This window comes from Magnolia sinica, chromosome 13 (genome assembly GCF_029962835.1).
Source record: "Magnolia sinica isolate HGM2019 chromosome 13, MsV1, whole genome shotgun sequence".
NCBI lineage: Eukaryota > Viridiplantae > Streptophyta > Magnoliopsida > Magnoliales > Magnoliaceae > Magnolia > Magnolia sinica.
The window spans coordinates 46,788,781-46,808,857 of record NC_080585.1 but is presented as its reverse complement, the minus strand read 5'-3'; the positions used below and the strand labels follow the sequence as shown (position 1 = coordinate 46,808,857).

The following is a 20,077-nucleotide window of genomic DNA, read 5'->3' as shown; positions in this document are numbered from 1 at the left end:
AAATTTAAAATATTAAAGCTCATTTGGTTAATCAAATTCCAGATCCATGGGAGTTCAAATGCATTCCAAATACAAGCTCCACATGGAAGGTTTAGATTCTAGTGCATTCATGCCAAACATAACATAGGATTCCAAATCATTTTGACTCTAAAGTAGTTGTGATATAGATTCCCACGCATTCCAAATACAGGCTCTCAAATGAGCCATAAGCCGACTCCGACCACTAGATGACACATTAAAACTTAGGCTTGAGGCCTAAAAATCAGGTTCACTCCTAATTTAGGGAGACTATGCCAATAAGAATAGTTTGGAGGGTGTGCGTTGTTATCCTGTATACTGTTTTTAATCATGTGAGCTGCCTGAATCAAGGATGGGGCTGACTTTCTATTCTTGGCCTGACATGGGGTGACTTATTTAATGGTCATAGTGGATTTTACATGAAGTTTATGGTGAGGTCCACCTGAGCGGCAACCCTCTTTTTTACTATTTATTAACCTAAATTAAGAATTAATTAATATCCAATTTCTAAGCTGGTTGGACGGAAAATCCATTGAACCCGAGAGTTTCTCATGAGATCAGGATGGAGGGAAGAGAATGGTAAGAAAGAGAAGAAATGGGGAAAGAGATATGGACGCGTACGCGTACTAGTCTCACCAGCATTGTCACTTGAGCGGACGGACATGTTGGGGCTCTATGGGACCACTGTGTGTGTGTGTGTATACACGGACATGTTACGGATGACTAGAGGCGCAGCGGCATTGGATGGAGATGACCCTCAAAACCCAACACAAGGTCTGATACCGAAACTTCTTCGCCGCCGACATCTCATATGGGGCCTCAATTACCCGCCGTTCACCGCCTATCATAGCTACGGCCATTACCTCCTCCGTTCTTTCTTTCCATCTTCCATCCGTCGCTATCTTCGCCTCCCGCGGCCACGAATCTCCTCTCAGGTCTGTCCTCTCTCTCTCTCTCTCTCTCTCTCTCTCTCTCTCTCCACATACATACATAAATCCATGAATTCGTTTTGCATCTATCGCCGCTCACTGGGACCCACACGCTAAATGGCCCCATGATCGAAACCGTCAATGCTGTGGACTTAATGCTATATGGAACAACCCAAGAAAATTTAGCTGAACGGATGGTTGCGGCCGTCACTATTTGTAGATGAATTTAGGACAGTGAAAAAGTAAAAAATTTTGATGGCCCAAATTCAACTGTAACAATGAAAAAGCTAGGATCATCACTGAAGATTGATTGTGTGACAGTAGCTATTTATGGTAGTAAAAAGAATATGAAATGTTAGAATCGTCAGACCATTTCATCATGTGGGCCCCAACGGGTGGTGATTCATGCTAGATCCTGAGTCTCAGGAGGGGCAAAATGAACTCAGCATCCATACATACATATACATATATGTCCAATCTGCTCTGTTAAAATCGGTTCTGGCTAGAGGTGTACATGAGTCGAACCAAGTGGAGCTTGGCACAGCTTGACTCCGCTCGGCCACTAGCTAACCCCAGCTCGAACTCGGCTCGGCTTGGTCCTCAAGCCTGACTGGCCAGCTCGGCTCAGTTCGGTCAGCAGCTCCAGCCAGTTCGAGCCGATTTCGAGCCAAGATCGAGTCTATGCGGCATTTTCACAAACACATGGAATGCACTTTCAATTTCTTACCGTATGTAAAACAGCAGCAGCTGTTTACAGGTATTTCATCAAACACCTTGTAGGCAACATCAAAATCAAGAAAAGGGTATTTGTTTCATACACATACCTTCCTTGCTACCAGCTGACACTTCGTTGAGTCATTTCATCAAACACTTGGTGAGCAACATCAATATCAAAGTAACTGAGTCATCAAACTGGTTCGATCCGAGTCGAGTAGAGCTCGGGCAAGCTCGAACTCGGTTCGGAATTTTTTCAAGCTCAAAAAATCAGCTCGACTCGGCTCGAACTCAATTTCGAACCGAGTCGAATCAAGCTTTTTCGAGTTGAGTCGAGCAAGCTAACTGAGCTAACTCGGTTCGTGTACAGCCCTAGTTCCAGCCCACTTTTGAAGCCCTGACATAATGGTCATAACAATGGGTTGGCGGGCCGGGTCCATTATGAGGCGCTAATTGCCGACATATCAGTCCTTTTTTTATTTGAATTGGGAGTTGCAATCTAAGATATTGGCCTATATCAACTGATGTGTGCGTGGGTCTCTCTCTCTCTCTCTCTCTCTCTATATATATATATATAGAGAGAGAGAGAGAGAGAGAGAGTATATATACTCTCTCTCTCTCTCTCTCTCTCTCTATATATATATATATATATATATATATAAAACACATCCTGAATAATGCGTTCGTTGTACCTTACCTATTATTTGTTGCCATATAAGAGCCTCAGCCTCGATGCTTGAATCATCACGAGATCTGCTATGGATCGCTAATTTGGGTGGGCAGAACATTTGTGATCGAGTGAGATGTCACTTAGGGCCTATTTGGATGCTACCAAATAGGTTACTTTTTCTACTTACAGCAGTAGATAAATGTTTTATTTTAGATAAGTAAGTTTGGTTTATGATTGTTATAAGTAACTTTTTTACTTGAAAGTATATAATCACTTTAGCTATTTTTTTTTAAAAAGCTTTTCTACTTTTCATGAGTTGCTTAAGAGAGTAGAAACTAAGATAAGCAACTTGTGGAGTAAGTAACTAATCTTAAGCAACTTATAACCTTAAGTTGCTTAAGATAAGCTACCTATGCAACAGGTAGCTTATGTTAGTTTCTACTTATTAAGAAGATAACTCTCTCCAGCAACTTAAGAAAAGTAGAAAACCTAAAAAAATTAACTGAAGTAATGAAGTACTTTTAAGTAAAAAAGTTGTTTATAACTAATCATAAACCAAACTTACCTATCTGCAATAAGTCACTTATCTACTGCTGTAGGTAGAAAAAGTAACTTATTTGGTGGTATCCAAACGGGCCCTTATAAAGACGTGGGTTTGATAGAGAATGAGCGGATGGCGCAAGGACTGGAATGACTTGAGGGTTGAGGGAGGAGATTAGGTAGGAAGCAACGCATTAGTGCCCTTGCGAGTTCCCAAGTTTTCATGTGTGGGATAGAGTGTGAGTGTTGGATTTGCCTCCAAATTGACGACGGGTTGTTGGAAACAGTGGATAGATAATCGTGCACTGAATCTAGATTGAGCAGATGATTGAAGTTAGGGGAAAATCATCCTAAGAGGCTTTGGGAGATTCCCTTTGCACGAGACCGTAAATAAGCTATCAATGGTCAGGAGGTCTGGAGGGTTCATGTGGGTCTCACTGTTATGTGTATGTGACTCCGTACATAAGGTTCATTAGCCCAAAGCAGTCCTAGGGCCCAAAAATCAGCCCTATCCGTTATTCGGGTGGGCTACATGAGTGAAAACAGTGTTAAGGGGGACACCCACCCTCCAAACCGTTTCCCCTTTTGTGGGCTACCTGAATCACGAATAGGGCTAATTTTTGAGCCCTGATCCTAAATTTTAGTGTATAGTGGATTTTAAAAATACATGATGGTGGGCCCACCCCATTTAGATAACACTTTAAGTAAAATTTACTGTTTTTCCCATACTGATGTGCTCACCGCCCTCTACCATGGTGTGAAGACTAGGGCCCACTGTGATGCATGCTTTTTATCATGCCGTCCATATGTTTTTCCATATCATTTTAGGGCATGAGACCATATTTGAAGTATATCCAAATCTCATGTGGACTACACCACAGGAAACGGTGGAAATAGAATGGCTACATTTGAAAACTTCCTGGGGGCCATAGAAGTATTGGATCAAGCTGGTATTTGTAGATTTGCGTGACCTTATGAACAGTTTGGATGACAAATAAACATCTCCTTGGGTCCTAGCATGGTTTCAACGGTGGACATCATTATCCCCACTGTTCTCTCTAGTGTGGTCCACTTGAGCTTTGGACATGCTTCAAATTCGGGCTCATGCCCTAAAACGAGCTGGAGAAATAGATGGACAGGGTGGATAAAATACATACATCATGGTGGGCCCCACAGAGTCTTACTGATGATAAGCCATATTTAATTTTGCAACAGATGGTTTTTCAAATTCCAAGTTTCTTTTCTATGCATCTTGCAAAAACTTGCAATGGAGCTGACGTCAACAAAATGGAAATGACATCAAATTTTCTGTGGAAATGCAAAACAAATTCCAAACTATGAAAAATAGTTTCCCATTTCCACATTTTCTTGGAAATTACGTCCATGGAAATCTAAATTTTCCACAACAAGGTATCCAAATGATTTCACCTATTAGATGGGATACTCTCCGTTCTGCAATTCTATAGGAATTAGGAACTTTGGTGAAGAGGCTGAGGGTTCTTGTCCAGTGAGGTTTACTCTAGGGCAATTATTTTGGCCTTTTATTTTTTTATTCCATTTCTTTATTGAAAAATCTCTACCCTTAGATGAATTTTGACCATTTCCTCCTATTTTTATAGTTTATCTCATTGATCATCATCATGTTAGCCTTTCTAAATCTTGGAGATACATGGAGAAAGAATCTAAATCTTCGAAGGAGGTTAACATGGATCTTAGAAGAGATACATGGATTATTTCTAGAAGAGCTGCGCTTCACTGGTATTGGTACCACTTTAAGCTTACGGTGATACTGGGAAGTTGTGAGGTCTATGTGATGTCTGAACACCATCCAACCCATCCATTAGATGTGTTACCTCAAGTTTCCCCAAGGGCCCATAGCTCAGCCCGATCCAAAACAAGGGTGGGCCATAGAATGGGGAAGAAGGTAGGAGGGTACACGTACACCCATCTTTTATTTTCACCAGGGCCCACCTAAGTCATGAAACCATTTTTACTTTTGGCCGGACCCTTCATCCAGTACAGATGAGGGGTCCAAACAACCTAGATTATATATACACAACACAGTGGGGGCCCTGTGCAAATCAAAGGAGGGTGTCCACTCACCTTGTACCCTCTGCTCTAGCCTACCTGAGTTTTGGATCAAGCTGAATTTCGTATTCTTTAGGAAAATTGAGGTGATGCATCTGATGGACAGGTTGAATTCCATGAACAAATCATGTATGACCCACATCTTCCTGGTACCACGGTAGCTTACAATGGTATTGGTACCAATGGAATGTGCCCCTTTCTACAAAATGACTGTGATTGGTTTGGCCATCTAGGAATGCTTAATCTCTGCTGCCTTCATTTGCTCCAGCTTCTCTGTTTCCATAAATACTACGGATTTTTGTGCTCAAGTGGAGGGCTCCGACGAAGTTCCTGCCTAAATATTTTCAGTTGCCATTGTGTTGGTAGGGTTCTTAGCCATTCTGGGCCGTGGTTCTGCCCACTGCAATGAATAACACTTAAGGTGGAAGAAGTTGACCTACCTCTTGTGGAGTAGAAGAAGAGAGGGGTGTACGTAACAACAGAGTAAAGATGGGACCATTCCCAACAGGGTAAGCCTGTTCATGTGCATTACCATATTCATGTTGGCATGACTTGTCTGTAATCCATGTACGTAGTTCCATCCATATGCATGATATGGACGGCTGCCTTCTATTTTCACACTCAAGTCTACATTAACTGGACCAACACCTCCTTTTTCCCTGCTGTAGTATTCATGTTAATACACTGAAGCCAGATACATTCTCTTCCCTGTAGTCTTCTCTTCCATTTAGAAATAATAACTAACCACTCTATCACTAGGTGTGTAAACTTGACAATGAGATCCCACTAGGTCATGATGGTGAAAGATACCAGCCATTGACCTGACATGAGAACCCCTGAAAAATATCAACAAATGGCTGGAGAAAAAGATGGATCCTGTCCTATCCAACAGGATAAGTATTCCTTCTCCTCCTAGCATTACCCTCCATTTGGGTAATTTGAACACGACTAAATGAGATGCCATTGGGTGATGATGATGTAACGTACACATCCTTGAAGAAAACTGTTTCAACTTTAGTATTTTGCATTTCCATCATCCCATGATCATTTCTTATTCTTCATTCACTTCCCAGTTACCTGAATTTTAATTTATTTCTTTAGGAGATAATTAAATCAGTTGTAACCAATGTTTGAAGTATCGATATCGCTACAAGTTTCGCTGGCTGGGGATATAGAAACAATATTGATATCGCTGATAACCAGAAATGTGGGAAAACATGAGGAAAACGGTAGAATTTTCAGTGATACTTCAGGAGATGATAAAATACACATATTTGCATATTTAGGAATAAAAAATTTGCAAAAAGAATGAATACACAATAAGTTTTCATTTAATGGGGGGCTTAAAAGCATGTGTTATCGTAAGAAACAGTCTAACCATCCCATCCATCCCATCTAACCATCCAATTATCCATGCAACCTTCCTTCCAAATATCATTCAATATTGCAGAATATCGATAACTCAAAATATTTTGCCAAGAAATCATTGACAATTGGAAATGACATGAAAGATTGTGGTCTTGATATCGCGCATGTTGCGACAACGATAATATTGAGATATTATCAATATTAGCAACGACAAATTGAAAATTGCATACAATAATGTGCTCATAAAAAATTTTGAAATATAATTTTTTGTAATAAATGAACTTTTCATGATATCTCTACATCGACAATTTTATTGAAATATCGCCGATACTCTTATGATACAAGTGTTGCCTATAATTTACACAGTAAAAAATATTAGTGATAGATTGGCAATATTGATACATTGGCAATACAAGTGACGCCTGGAATTTACATGTTGAAAATATTGGCGATATCGGTATGTTGGTGATACTTAGTGATACATCGCTGATGTCTGGAATTTCTAATACTACTGGTGTTACCGGTATCACCAAGCTGGAGATAACGATAATATCGGAGATAATTCAAACAATGGTTGTAACCATTCAATTTACTCTTACAAGCACTGGTAGCTTTCACATACAGCCCGGTCTTTCCTGCCAATTTTTATATGTATAGGATATCTGGGCGATGTGAAAAGATGGGTCACACCATGAAGATTACCTGCCATGAAAATCATGACAAATGACTCATTATATATGCCCCACCTGTATCTTGAGTCGGACTATCCACTGGCCATTGTTTATGATAGTGTGGCACGCCTGATCAGTGGACCAGCTTGATTTTCTTCCAGTTTGTATTCATGGTGAGAGCTACTTTTGCGTATCTTGGATCATCATCATCATCATCTAAGCCTTATCCCAACTAGTTGGGGTTGGCTACATGAATACTTTTCCCCATTCCATTCTATCAAGGACATGAATCCTTCAGCATGTCTTGGATGTTCTCTAGTTGTGACATGACAGGAAAGACGTGGATGTGGAAGTTCACGTACAGCACCTGTATGTGAATATATCTCATTATTAGAAAAAATGTGGTTCTTTGAGTTGAGATTTTCCCCTACTTCAGCCCAATGGAAACAATCATGCATTTGAGATCAAAGAAGCACCTAAAAATTATGTTGGGGTTGTGGTAGTGGGTTCTAAAAAGGTTATCCACATCCTTGCATCAAAAGGCCATGGGGCTGCTACCTTGAAGAAAAATTTCTGTAAGTCCTAAGGAAAGGATTTTGAAGCGACTAGGGACCCAAATACCATAGACGAAAGACAATTTAAATTCCAGATCAACAGGTTAATGCATGAAATGCATCAGAAATTTTGATAGTCGAACTTAACATTGATTATTGTGGAAGGAAACATGTAGCAATCTGCTAATTCAAATTGATCATGATGCATGCAGCAGAAACTACAACTGTGACATCCTCGCGGAAATAAAAAAATGTAATAGGTCCTTGTAAACTAATCATGGTAATAGATCTTAGTAAACTTATCATGGATCTAAGTTGTTGCAATGCAGCCTTTGTAAGGAAACTGCATTAAAGCATCAACTCTGTTATTGGGATTTTCCTTTCACTATCCTGATAGGGTGGGGTATATTGGATTACAGGGGGAAAAAAGGAAATCAGTTCCATTTGAGATACAATTCAGATGCAAGGGTACAAATACAATACCATTTTATGGTTTTGCAGTTTTCATTCTGCAAACAAATATAATAGCAGTAAGAAAAAAAATTATGCTACTTGGGTTCGACTTTGGCCGATAATGCGTACCCACCACTGTAGTCGAAAGCATCGCTATTTTCATCCTTTTTTAGTAGAGTTTGATCATAAGGATCGTGCACTGAACCCTTCATGAACCCAAAGTTCGTGGCAGACGAAGATGCGGAAGCTGAGTTTGTGTTCAGCCCATCATTCTGCAGTATGGTCTCGATTTCCTTCACCACCTCACTCATTGTTGGACGGTCCGCAGCCAATTCTTTGACGCATTGCATGGCCAACTCCAAAAACCTCCCAAAACCAATGAGATTGGTTGCATACCGAATGGAAGGATCCATTATCTCGCTCAGGCCGTAGTATTCTTCATTTTTATCCATTGCCATTTGGACCACCCGAACAATATACTTGCCATTCTCTATTGGCTTCTTCGCAGATATCAGCTCGAGCATAACCACACCGAAGCTGTATACGTCGCTCTTATCTGTCAGTTGTTGAGTCATGTAATATTCAGGATCGAGATAACCCTGTAACAAGTTGGTCATAGTGATGATAATGAATTGTCATAGATGTATGTAGATCAACACAGAAAACTCTCTCCATGTGTGTACTCAACCCAGAAAACTTGTTCAATTTCTTTGAAAATTATATCTTTTGAATTTTTTTAAAAGGAAAAATCAAATATTATTAAAACAGGGGTGCAAAGTACAAGCTAATTCAGGTGGGCCCACGAAAAGATCAGACTGAGCCTATCATATACACCACCGCTGAACAGACAACGACTTCACGCTCCCTCCACACTGTACAAACAAACACAGACCCAGGACCAAACTCATGCAGGCCGAAAGTAGGCCTTACCCTGCTTGATAGCAGCAATCCCCGCATTGTCCAAGGCAAGAAGACCCTGAATCTGGAATGGAAGCTCCGATCTCAACAGATAAATACTGTCGGAGCAACCACTGCTTCCCAAGCTAGATCCCAAGCTAGAGTTCTAAGTGAGATATAGTGAAATGTGGCAGGTGAAGTCCAGAATAAGAAATTGATCCAGAAATCTGCATGGTAATTTGGATATTCTTTCTCTTCCCCAGAAAAATTAGTTTGGAGATCAAATATTGATAATCACATCACAGAAGAAACTGCACAGAAAGACAACTTCATGTGAACTCTCAATAAAGAAGTTCAAGGTGCAACAAGTATAACAGAAATACTTACAAATGTGCCTTTAACTTGAGTAGAAACATGTCCCTTTCTGCTATCTGATACTAGCTTTGACAGGCCAAAGTCTCCAACCTTGGCAGTTAGATTTTCATTCAAAAGAATATTAGCAGACTTGACGTCTCTATGTATTATGGGAGGATCGGCGAGTTCGTGAAGATAAGCTAATCCTCTTGCTGAGTCTAAAGCAATACGAAGTCTCCTCTTCCATTCCAGATGGATGCCATTTCTCCCTACATTTTATAGTTACAGCAACATGGCTGAATACCACAATGTGAGACGGTTGATCTGAAATGGGGCTTGAGAACTTACCAGACAAGCTTTGGCTTAGTGTTCCATTTAGAACATATTCGTAGATCAGCATCTGTTCACCATTCTCAAAACAGAAACCCAAGAGACTGACAAGGTTCTTGTGATGAACCCTAGAAAGCAACTCAATTTCAGTCTTGAACTCCAGCCCACCTTGCATGGATCCTTGCTGTGCTTTTTTGATTGCCACAATCTGCCCACCTAGAAGTTTACCTCGGTAAACCTAAAGAAAGGAGGATATTATGCACAAGAGGAGATGCATGAAGAATGGATTCTGAAACTTCTGTGAACAATGACTTGCTATGGAATGGATCACCTTGCCATAACCTCCTGATCCAATCTCATTGATCTCTGAGAAGTTGTTGGTGGCCTTTTTGAGTTCATCATAAGAAAAACATCGTGCACCTTTTAGTTGTGGTGCACCGCCACTGTCTCCGCTGCTCAGACCCCAAGATGCTGTGACGCGGCAAACAAGCACTATTGAGAAGATTCACAATTTCCTGAGGTTATGTGCATTTTGCACTTAATATGGTTAGTATCAGATTTTACACATTACCGAAAGGTCTGCCTAATTGGATGGCTCTTTCAGCCCGTTTCTTTTGCCGGAAGGTGTATATCCCCACTCCCACTAGCAGGAGAACCATAACAGTGCAACCGATGGCTATCCCAATGATTATGCCTGAACTTATCGAAGTCCCTCCACTTCCCTCTGAAACATTTTTATGCTTTCAATGAGTTGAAGAGAGGAATTATTCACATTCTCTTTCGTAGAAAGGAGGGAGTGCATACCTGGGAAAGGATAATTTAGAGGTGTAATAAAAGAGTATGGTCCAAACTCATTGGGTGGTTTAAAACTTTGGTTGTGAAGAGCGAAGCCGATCCTCTGAATCTCTGACCAGTTGAAGGACTTTCCGTTGGAAGGGAAGAGTTCCAAGTCCATCACGAGACGGCGATGCATGTCTAAGGATAGGTTCTGAAGAGATACTGAACCTGGAGTTAGGCTGAGTTCCATCCACATTTTCATTTCCAGTGACTGGAATCTCGTGCTGTTGGACAAGTCACTGAAAGGAGGTGCTCTGAATATCAGAGTTCCAGTGAATGGGTAGGCACAATGGCAACTCTGAGGGCTTGGCCTCTGTCCGGAGGGACATGATATACTGCTACAGTTTTCCAGACTGGTTGAATAGGTTTTTGCTGATGATTGCTGGTCCCGGCAGTACTTATCATAGTCAGGCATAGGGGAAGTACAGAGTGGGTTCCCGACTAGTCTGCAACCATTGATTGAGAGAAAGATCTCATATAGACGAGGAACTGGTTGTAGAACATGGTATGCTAAATCCAACATAATAAAAAGATGGCGCGTGAAGATATGTTCTCACTCTAGAGTTTTTGTATAGCTGAGATGCTCCGTAACGGAGGTAATTTGGTTGTTTTCCAAATCTACCAGTTGTAGTTGTGGGCTGATGCTTTCACCCATGTCCAAGGTGCCATTGAATGCATTGTTCTTTAATTTCCTGTCACAAACTTACAATGACTAAATTGGCAAGATTGGACCAATTGGAATTGACTTGCGGACATCATCTTTGCAGCCGAAGCTCTTACACTTGCAGCAGTTGTGGAATGCTGAACAGCTCTTTGGGGACTGGACCTTCAAGTGCTCCGTTTTCCATGATTCTGGTCACCCATCAGCAAGAAGGGAATCTTGGGTAAGATGGATTAGTCTGAGGAATGTGGCGTATACAGAATTCCAAAACAGATAGCAAACTCACATAGTGGTGAGAGATCGTGTGGTTGAGAGCCAGTCCGGAACTTCTGATACATTGAATGAATTGTTGCTGAGGTCCCTGGAGAGAAAACCAAGGCATTAGTTGAAGCAGCACAAGATACCATTAGAACTTCCTGGTGCATTCAATTTTTTGGAATTTCCATGCTGATGTCGTACATGTAAGTGAAAGAAGTCATTCCTGTCAGGTCAGGTACTGGGCCTGTCAACTGGTTGTTTGCTAAATTCCTGAAAGAGATAGGAAGGGGTCAAGAAGGAAGCTGATATAAAAAATCATGGCTGATTATGGGGCTACTGTCAGTTCCAATTCGAAATACTACTCATAGTTCATTAATTCTTTGTTTTTCCCCCCTTTAAAGGTTATTGTTAAGGTTTTCCGGGGTGGGACCATTTATGGGGGTGTTTGGATCATAAGTTACTTTATATAAGCTACTTATTCCTCAAGTGGTTTATCTTGATTTCTACTTCAGCATATAAGTATGCTTGGTAAAAAACATGCTTATCAACTAGAAAGTAGAAGACCATGCATGCTTGGTTTCCAATGTGAGATAAGTACTTATCCCTCTAGTTTGTTCGGTCCACCCTTTAATATTCAGCACCTATCTTGTGGAGCCCACCTTCTCGAGCCCAGTGTGAAAATGCCCCCTCATTAATCACCCTCAGTGAGGAGTTTTGAACACGAGACCTCCCGCTCTAGTACCAATTTGATGCAGGACAATTAACCACTTTCTCTAAAAGCTCCAACTGATAGAGCATGACGAATTAATCCCTTTATCTCATAGCCCAGGCCTCAAATCCATGGGTTAGGTGGGCCACCTACCTCGAGTGTGCCCCCGCATCCCACAGGCCACCCCACTCGAGCTCGGTGTGAAAATGCCCCCGCATTAGGCCCACCTTGATGTGGTCATCCATCATGTGGGCCACTATCAGAATAAATTGTCCATGTGAGGCCACCATTAGAATAAATCGTCCATCATGTGGGACTCACTTTGAATGTCCACATCCCATCACGTGGAGCCTACCTTTGATGTGGACCATCCATTGTGCAGACCCCACCTTCAATGTGGCCGTCCATCACGCAGAGCCCGCCATGGTTGTGGGCCATTCATCATTATGGGCCAACCTTTGATGTGGACCATCCATTATGTGTGGCCCACATCCAATGTTATTGACCATCATGTGTGGCCACCTTCAATATTGCCAGAGGAATAAACGGTTTCCAACAGATCTGATATTCCTATCAAGTCGACTGTTGCAAAAGCAGCAATTACTTATATAAAAGTTCAGGTAAGTAGAAATAAAAACAGAAATCTAGCAACAGAAGGGAACAAATGAGTATATGGTTAGAGGGCCACTCACAGAAACTCTAGGGTTTGCACAAGCCCTAGTGTGGATGGGATCTCCCCAGTTAGTTGATTTCCATCAAATAGTCTGTCAGCAGAGAAGCACAAGCAGTTGGTAGAAGTGGAGAGTTGAGAGAGTAAGAACATTTCTTCAGTCGGTAGGTCTTTCCTTACATGTGTATCAGCTTCATTTCAGAGCTGAAAAGCTTGGCTGGAATTTTACCCAATAGCTTGTTATTGCTGAAATGGCTAGCAAGTGCATAAATTGGAAAAAACCGTTCATTCAATTGTGAGTATATCCTTGCCTTGCTTCCAAATGCTAATAAATTGACTCGTTAAATAAGACCCAGATGACGGTTTTTTTTTTTTTTTTTTTAAATAAAATAAAATCCCCTTTCGAGATGAAAACAGGGTGCTTGGAACACTCACAAATGCTTTGCATTGTGAAGATGGTCCAACCCGGGGGTGGTTGACGTTGAGACAGGGAGAGATCCAGTCAGCTGATTGTCTGCCAGGTCCAGCCAGTAAACTTTGGAGAGCATACCCAAAGAAGGAGGTATTTGACCAGTGAAGTTGTTTGAATTCAGAGCCCTGACAAGGAGAGTCGACATAGAAAATCAGATCTGTTGGAAACCATTAATGACATGGAAGTAGAAAAGCTTCGTGTGGAACTTACAGGAACGAGAGTTCTTGTAGGTTTCCTAATTCCTTTGGGATGTTGCCAGTGAAGCTGCAGCCAGCCAGGATCCTGACAGATAAAAAGAAATAGTGTTGAAGTTGAATTCATATCTTTCATCTCAATGCAATATGCATATATGTGCGGATACTTTCAATCTTACAGAGTGTTTAATTTCTTCAACCCGCTTATCGATGGAGAGATGAATCCAGATAGGCCCTTGTTGGAAGAAAGGTCCCTGAATTGGAAAAAAAGATATGTTAACAGAAAGCAATGATCATATGAGTCTGTAGACTCTGTACTAGATCAGACAAGTAGTGGGCTGCCCAAGGATTGAAATTATAAAAAAACAGACTACTTTGATCATTTCTGCCTCTGCTATTTGGAGTTGCATGTTGTAATTTCCATTTTGATCATTTTGTTTTTTAATTGGATCTAATCCATTTTGGGACAAACGACATGATAACACCTTTTACTTTATCTGGATTGAGTAGTAGGTTAGTTAATTGCACATAATATCTCAAATGAGAAGGAAAAACAGTATCCCATGATCACTCAAAGAAATAAAACCTTTATTTCAAGTCTAACTCGATTTTTAAACTAGCAATTTTTATTCTCCTTTTAGGTTCTACATTCTGTCTTCCATATCATTAAGTTCAGTCCCATCAAGAAGGAACCCTTGGATCTAGTGCAGAAATGGTTGCATAACGAATATTAATTGTTACAACTATTGGTTGTTCTGTTTCTTTCATCGAATACTATCTACTACTATACGACCAACTAATTACTTGAAATAAAAGGACTCAAAAAAAAAAAAAAAAACACTTTTCTACAACTATGAAAAGGGGGTTCTAGGTTTTGCATCTAATTGAATTGTAGGATATATTTCAAATGTCATTAAAAATGATTCACCACTCAATTTGAGTTGTAGCTAATAAAATGACATTCATGGATCAGAAGATCAGCTGAAAAGAATGGAATGGCGTAGGAGGATTTTATGACTGTCAATGGTATAAAATTATACCCACTACTTATATCATTTTTCCTTCTATTATTTTGAGTTGCATGACATGTTGCTCAAATCTTATGACAATGGTATCAAATTAAAGAAAAGAAACTAAGATGATCTCATTTGGAATTGTGTAAGTGGTGCGCAGATCTTATGCTTTACAATTCAAATGCCATGGAAAATGATCCACTACTTGGTTTGAATCGCATCTGATAAAAGGACATGCATGAATTGAAAGATCCGTTGGAAAGAATAAATGAATTGAAATGTAGTTCTCATAGTTTGGAAGGATGTGAAATCGAACTTTAAGTTGTGTTGTAGTGAGATTTCTTTGCAATGTTTGATGGCTTATACTGTACACAGTTCATTACCATATAGAAATGTACTATATTTCTCTACTATTTTCAGTATTTCTATTACTTCTTTAAATTACAATATGATTTGAAACAGACCACTAATGTTTGTAATGTGATTCCATTTTCAAGACATTGAGCGCGCATATCTGCTTTGGTGCCTCTTATTGGAGAAATCTTGTGGTTTTGGACACTTTGGATCTTGGTTGTTTTTTTTTTTTTTTTTTTTTTTTTTTTTAATTTAAAAAAAAAAACCTGTTTTTTGTAGTCATCCATGTTTTCATTTATTTGCTGCTTTAGGTAATCCATCAATTACCTGCGGTATTGGCAATGTTATCAAAGTCGTACAATTCACAATATGAATCGGATGATTCATATTGTATTGTATGGGTGTACGATTTGAATATTGGATGATTCATATCGTATTGTATGGGTGTACGATTTGAATTGTATATCCAAATCGTAAATCCTAAATAATCGTACGATTATTGTATTAATCGTATCGATCATACCATAATCATATCAAATCGTATGATAATTGTAGACTGAGTAAATGGGCCCAGAAAATACTTAAAAAAATCAATCGATTATCATGTTTTATTCAAAAATTTTCCATTCTTTGTACCCTTTTTGATGCAGGACATGAAATTCAGATATGATGTGCAAGATTTCAGATTTAAGATCACATAGTTCATAAACAATTACACAAATTCCACATCACATACAAAAGTCCAAATATTCAATTAAAGGGAATCTTTGTGGGTCCAGGCCTACACACATTAGGGTTGGATCAATGAAAATTATGAACCAAACAATATTCAAAGGGAAATAGAAATCATCCACACATGCATGACAATCAATCCATAATTCAAGGAATTCCCCAATTTCAAATCAAGGAACCCTAGGGTGAGAAAAGAGATAGAAATTGGGGATTTAGGACAATCTAGGGTTAGAGTTTATAAAAATTAGAGATGAAACGAGGGAAACAAGAGAAAAACCTGATCCAAAACACTGTTCCCACACGTGGACAGTGGGCCTGGGGCGCTCGCATGTGCACAGGTACCTGACAGCATGTGCGAGGGGGCATCGATTGCGGAAAAACTCTCTTTAGCCTTGGTCGGCCAGGGGTGTGCTTTAAGACTCCGAAGTTTTGGGTCGATCCGAGCTACGGCTTGTGCGTGGTGCTCCGCCGAAGTTTCAGCCCTCCTGCAGGGTCAAAATCTGGAATTCTGCTGTAAAGAAGAAAACTGCTGCAACAAAGGATGAATTTGAAGCACGAATGGTGGTAGAAGGTGAAAAAGAGAGATGATGGAGGATGGAGGTGATCGGGATCGATGTGGCTTCGCACCACAGTAATTAGCTATTCGAAAAGGGAGGGCTTCGCACCCACTTTTGAATTCTTCCACAACTCACTAAGAGAGCAGAAAAATAAATCAAGAATTTTTATTAAACTTGAATGAATCAAAAGAACTATAAGGGGTGCCTATTTATAGGAAAAATCTTATACCCTAAACTCATGCCATGTGCGTAACCTATTACTTGGCAATGAAGTAAACTAAAATAAAAATCAAACAGAAAAATCTAAAGCGTTCATGATTTTCTGAATAATAACAATGAGCAAAACTTAAAATATGAAATCAATCCAACTAGTGGGCCATGATCATGAGATCCCATGATAGGCTTTTTTTGACTAACGGGCCCACTCTTTTAAATCAAAACTTCGTCTTCTAGCTAGGAGGCCCTCCCTGGACGTCGTCATCGATCTAGATCGACGGTGGGGCCCTCCTTCTGGCGTACGAGCGTACGGGGTGGTGTGCGTGTACACGTGGACGGCGTGCGCTGGATGTTCCCATCAATTCTCCCTGGCTGCGAAGATTTCGCCACTGGCGAAATAAAACTCTTGAACCGCTCCGAGATGTAAGGATCAAGTCTCTGAAGCTCCTCCTCAGCGAGCCACGTATTGGTTGAAGCTGGACGTGACTTCCACTTGACCAAGAACTTCTGAAACCCGCCGTCCGACATTAAAACTATCTGATGGTACAAGATATCCTCTATTTCTTCTCTGGGTGTGTGAAGGTTAGGTATGGTAGGTGGAGCCTGGGAAGAACAGTCGGGACGAGTAGGTATGGGAGGTAGAGGCTGGGAAAATGGGTCGGGACGGGTAGGTATGGGAGGTAGAGGCTGGAAAAATGGGCTAGGATGGGTAGGAATGGGACGTAGAGGCTGGGAAAATGGGTCTAAAGGGGGCCATGGATCAAGGGAAAGGTCTGGGGAATTAGGATGGTTAGGCGAAAGGGTGGACAATGCATCAATGACCCCTTGAAATGCAACTAGATCCTCTACATTGAATATGGAACTAATTCCCATAGAGGGTGGAAGATTTGTCACATACGCATTGAGACAGGTTTGTTTTATAATTTTGAATGGTCCAGCGCTATACGCGTGTAATTTTCGAACGGCTCCTTGAGGGTACCGCTCTGGCCTGATGCGGATCATCACAGAGTCCCTTACATTGAATTCCTTGAAACATTTATGTTGGTCTGCAGAAAGTGAGTAATGTTCATTACTAGTCATGATCTTCTGCCTGATTTCTTGATGCCATGAATGAATGTGATGCGCAAAAGACTCTGCAGGCTCTGACGGCCTATGGGACAGTGACATAGGGACAAGATCAATAGGTTTCCCAGGTTTATAACCATTAACGACTTCATAAGGACTGAGACCTGTGGACCTATCGACAGAACTATTAAACGCAAACTCGGCTATAGGTATTACGGTGTCCCATGTTCTGGTGTGCTCTATATCCCTCCTAGGGGGAGACTCATCCGGTAGATCATCAGGAACGACATCACGAAACTCATCCACTACCGGAATGGCCTCAGTGGGTAACTCTACACTAGCCTCTGGTGCACTCTCTCTAGCCACGAGGCCGCATATGTTGCACCCCTCAAAATAATGGTCTTGATGTCTCTCATGGGGTGGGGGTACGGGTGCACGCCTATGACTGATTCCTTGGCCACCTCCCTTCATTGCTCTATCCTCCTGTCCACCTGCCTGAGATTGACTATCTTCCTTAATGGTGGGGTTTGTCCTGAGGGAGGCCCCTATTTGGTCAAGGCGTTGATCTATGTTTTGTTCCAAGCGCTTAGCTCAAGACTCGATCTGCTGGGACAGCTTGTTTAGTGACTCTAGTAGTTGTTTCATGTTTAGTGTAGGGTGCTAGCTAAAACTATGACCTGTACGTGTGGGCGTACAACTTGCAACTCCACATAAGGACTTTCTACGACGACTATATGGGACTAAATGATCTTATGAGACTATATGAGGGAAACTACGCAGTGCTACTAAACTCCAGCAATATAGTTGTCAAAATAAAGGAATAACAGAAAGTTACAGCAGTGTAAATTGCTAACTTTCTGCTAACAGAAATTTCAGCAACTAATATCAGGGACTATGGACTCCTAAAAGCTACATATGATGAACTGAATGCATAATGGACTCAAACAAACTAAGCCCTCCTGAAGGGCTAAAATCTGGAATTCTGCTGTAAAGAAGAAAACTGCTGCAACAAAGGATGAATTTGAAGCACGAATGGTTGTAGAAGATGAAAAAGAGAGATGATGGAGGATGAGGGTGAATCGGGATCAATGTGGCTTCGCAACACGGTAGTTAGCTCTTCGAAAAGGGAGGGCTTCGCACCCACTTTTGAATTCTTTCACAACTCACTAAGAGAGCAGAAAAATAAAGCATGAATTTTTATTAAACTTGAATGAATCAAAAGAACTACAAGGGGTGCCTATTTATAGGGAAAATCCTATACCCCTAAACTCGCACTATGTGCGTAACCTATTACTTGGCGATGAAGTAAACTAAAATAAAAACTAAACAAAAAAATCCAAAGTATTCATGATGTTCTAAATAATAACAATAAGCAAAACCTAAAATATGAAATCAATCCGACTAGTGGGCCACAATCATGAGATCCTATGATGGGCTTTTCTTGACTAACGGGCCCACTCTTTTGAATCAAAACTTCGTCTTCTAGCTAGGAGGCCCTCCCTGGACGTCGTCATCGATCCAGATCAACGGTGGGGCCCTCCTTCTTCTGGCGTACAAGCGTAGGGGGGTGGTGTGCGTGCACATGTGGACGGCGTGCGCGGGATGTCTCCATCACTTTTGCTCATAAAATATGAATAGGCTCTCCCCTATTAAAAATGCCCTCCTTTGTTTTGAGAGAGAGAGAGAGAGAGAGAGAGAGAGAGAGAGAGAGAGATTTGGGGATTTTGATATTCAAAAACACAAAAAGCAAGATATCTTTTGATTCACTATGGAATTGAATGCCATCTCTAACGTATGTTTTTTACGACAATTTTTTAAAAAGGAAACAAAGGAAAATGACAAGAATCCTTTACTATTATGATATATATACCATACACATTTTCTCAATTGATAATATCATGATATGTATTACGTTTTTGGTAAACATTGATGGTAAATAGATGATTTATGAGTTTTTTTTTTTTTTTTTTCTTTTTTCTTCTCTATCTTTATGATTTTCTTATATCTTTTCATGTCTTATTATATATTTTTTGTAAATCGGAAAAAATCTTATGATTTACGGTATAATTTGCAATTCAATACGATTCAACTCCGATTTGATTTGGGATTCAGTATGATTCAACCCCTATTAGGATTTAAGATACTATAATGATTCTGACAACATTGGGTATTTCATATTTGTAGTAATAATGGTAGTTTCAGTAGAACATTCAGCAAAATATGTAGAGGAGAAAAAACCCTACTCACAAGATTTGCAAGTCAGTAAGTCCCCCAATGTCGCCGCCGAGATAACCCACAAGGCCTATGGATGATGATTTCCTAAAATATTGAAGGGGTGATCTTTCGTTATACGGGGAAGAAGAGAAGTTACATTAAAGAAAGAAAAAAAAGAAGCATCAATGAGTGATGGCAATTAACAGAACAAAGACTCACAATTCGGTCACCCTTTCACCAGTGCAATAGACCCCATCCCACTTCGAATTGCAAGGATCATTTGATTTATGCCAACTTGGCAGCGTGTGCTGCCATGCATCCCTTAGAGCTAGCAGTGCTGCCACTGCATAATTTATCTATTTGTTAGCCATTATCCTTTTTATCAAAGGACACCAGTATTTACACTCCACCCATTTGATTTGCTTAAGCCCTTTGGGTCCCACAATGGCAAATAAGTAGATTGAACCCCACGATATGTTGCATCATTGGACCATCCAATCCTATGAAACAACAAACCAGACCGCTCAGCCCTATGGACT

The 20,077-nt window shown here is 40.6% G+C and overlaps 1 protein-coding gene and 1 long non-coding RNA gene across 3 annotated transcripts in view; one reads left to right on the top strand and one right to left on the bottom strand.

The window, feature by feature from the left end:
• The first annotated feature begins 749 nt into the window (after nucleotides 1–749).
• The window catches only part of LOC131223720 (uncharacterized), a 21,453-nt gene continuing 2,125 nt past the window's right edge, over nucleotides 750–20,077 (top strand). The window contains exons 1-2 of the long non-coding RNA XR_009160650.1: nucleotides 750–953; nucleotides 5,326–5,468. This is a non-coding gene — a long non-coding RNA (uncharacterized LOC131223720). The remainder of the gene's footprint in view (nucleotides 954–5,325; nucleotides 5,469–20,077) is intronic.
• LOC131223719 (leucine-rich repeat receptor protein kinase HPCA1-like) overlaps nucleotides 7,974–20,077 on the bottom strand; it is a 26,874-nt gene continuing 14,770 nt past the window's right edge. The window contains exons 2-19 of one of the 2 annotated variants that reach the window (XR_009160649.1): nucleotides 19,758–19,881; nucleotides 19,572–19,643; nucleotides 13,567–13,641; nucleotides 13,404–13,475; nucleotides 13,157–13,318; nucleotides 12,902–12,976; nucleotides 12,744–12,815; nucleotides 11,544–11,612; nucleotides 11,371–11,445; nucleotides 11,204–11,275; nucleotides 10,981–11,115; nucleotides 10,391–10,869; nucleotides 10,158–10,310; nucleotides 9,918–10,057; nucleotides 9,605–9,824; nucleotides 9,290–9,525; nucleotides 8,936–9,213; nucleotides 8,468–8,604 (exon numbers count right to left, since the gene is read on the bottom strand). Coding sequence is in view for 1 of the 2 variants with exons in the window: in XM_058219205.1 (XP_058075188.1) it covers nucleotides 8,101–8,604; nucleotides 9,290–9,525; nucleotides 9,605–9,824; nucleotides 9,918–10,057; nucleotides 10,158–10,310; nucleotides 10,391–10,869; nucleotides 10,981–11,115; nucleotides 11,204–11,275; nucleotides 11,371–11,445; nucleotides 11,544–11,612; nucleotides 12,744–12,815; nucleotides 12,902–12,976; nucleotides 13,157–13,318; nucleotides 13,404–13,475; nucleotides 13,567–13,641; nucleotides 19,572–19,643; nucleotides 19,758–19,881 (2,735 nt within the window). In the remaining variant the exon portion in view is untranslated. Of the gene's footprint in view, nucleotides 8,605–8,935; nucleotides 9,214–9,289; nucleotides 9,526–9,604; nucleotides 9,825–9,917; nucleotides 10,058–10,157; nucleotides 10,311–10,390; nucleotides 10,870–10,980; nucleotides 11,116–11,203; nucleotides 11,276–11,370; nucleotides 11,446–11,543; nucleotides 11,613–12,743; nucleotides 12,816–12,901; nucleotides 12,977–13,156; nucleotides 13,319–13,403; nucleotides 13,476–13,566; nucleotides 13,642–19,571; nucleotides 19,644–19,757; nucleotides 19,882–20,077 lie in introns of both variants that reach the window. The other variant, XM_058219205.1, reaches the window with a different exon arrangement.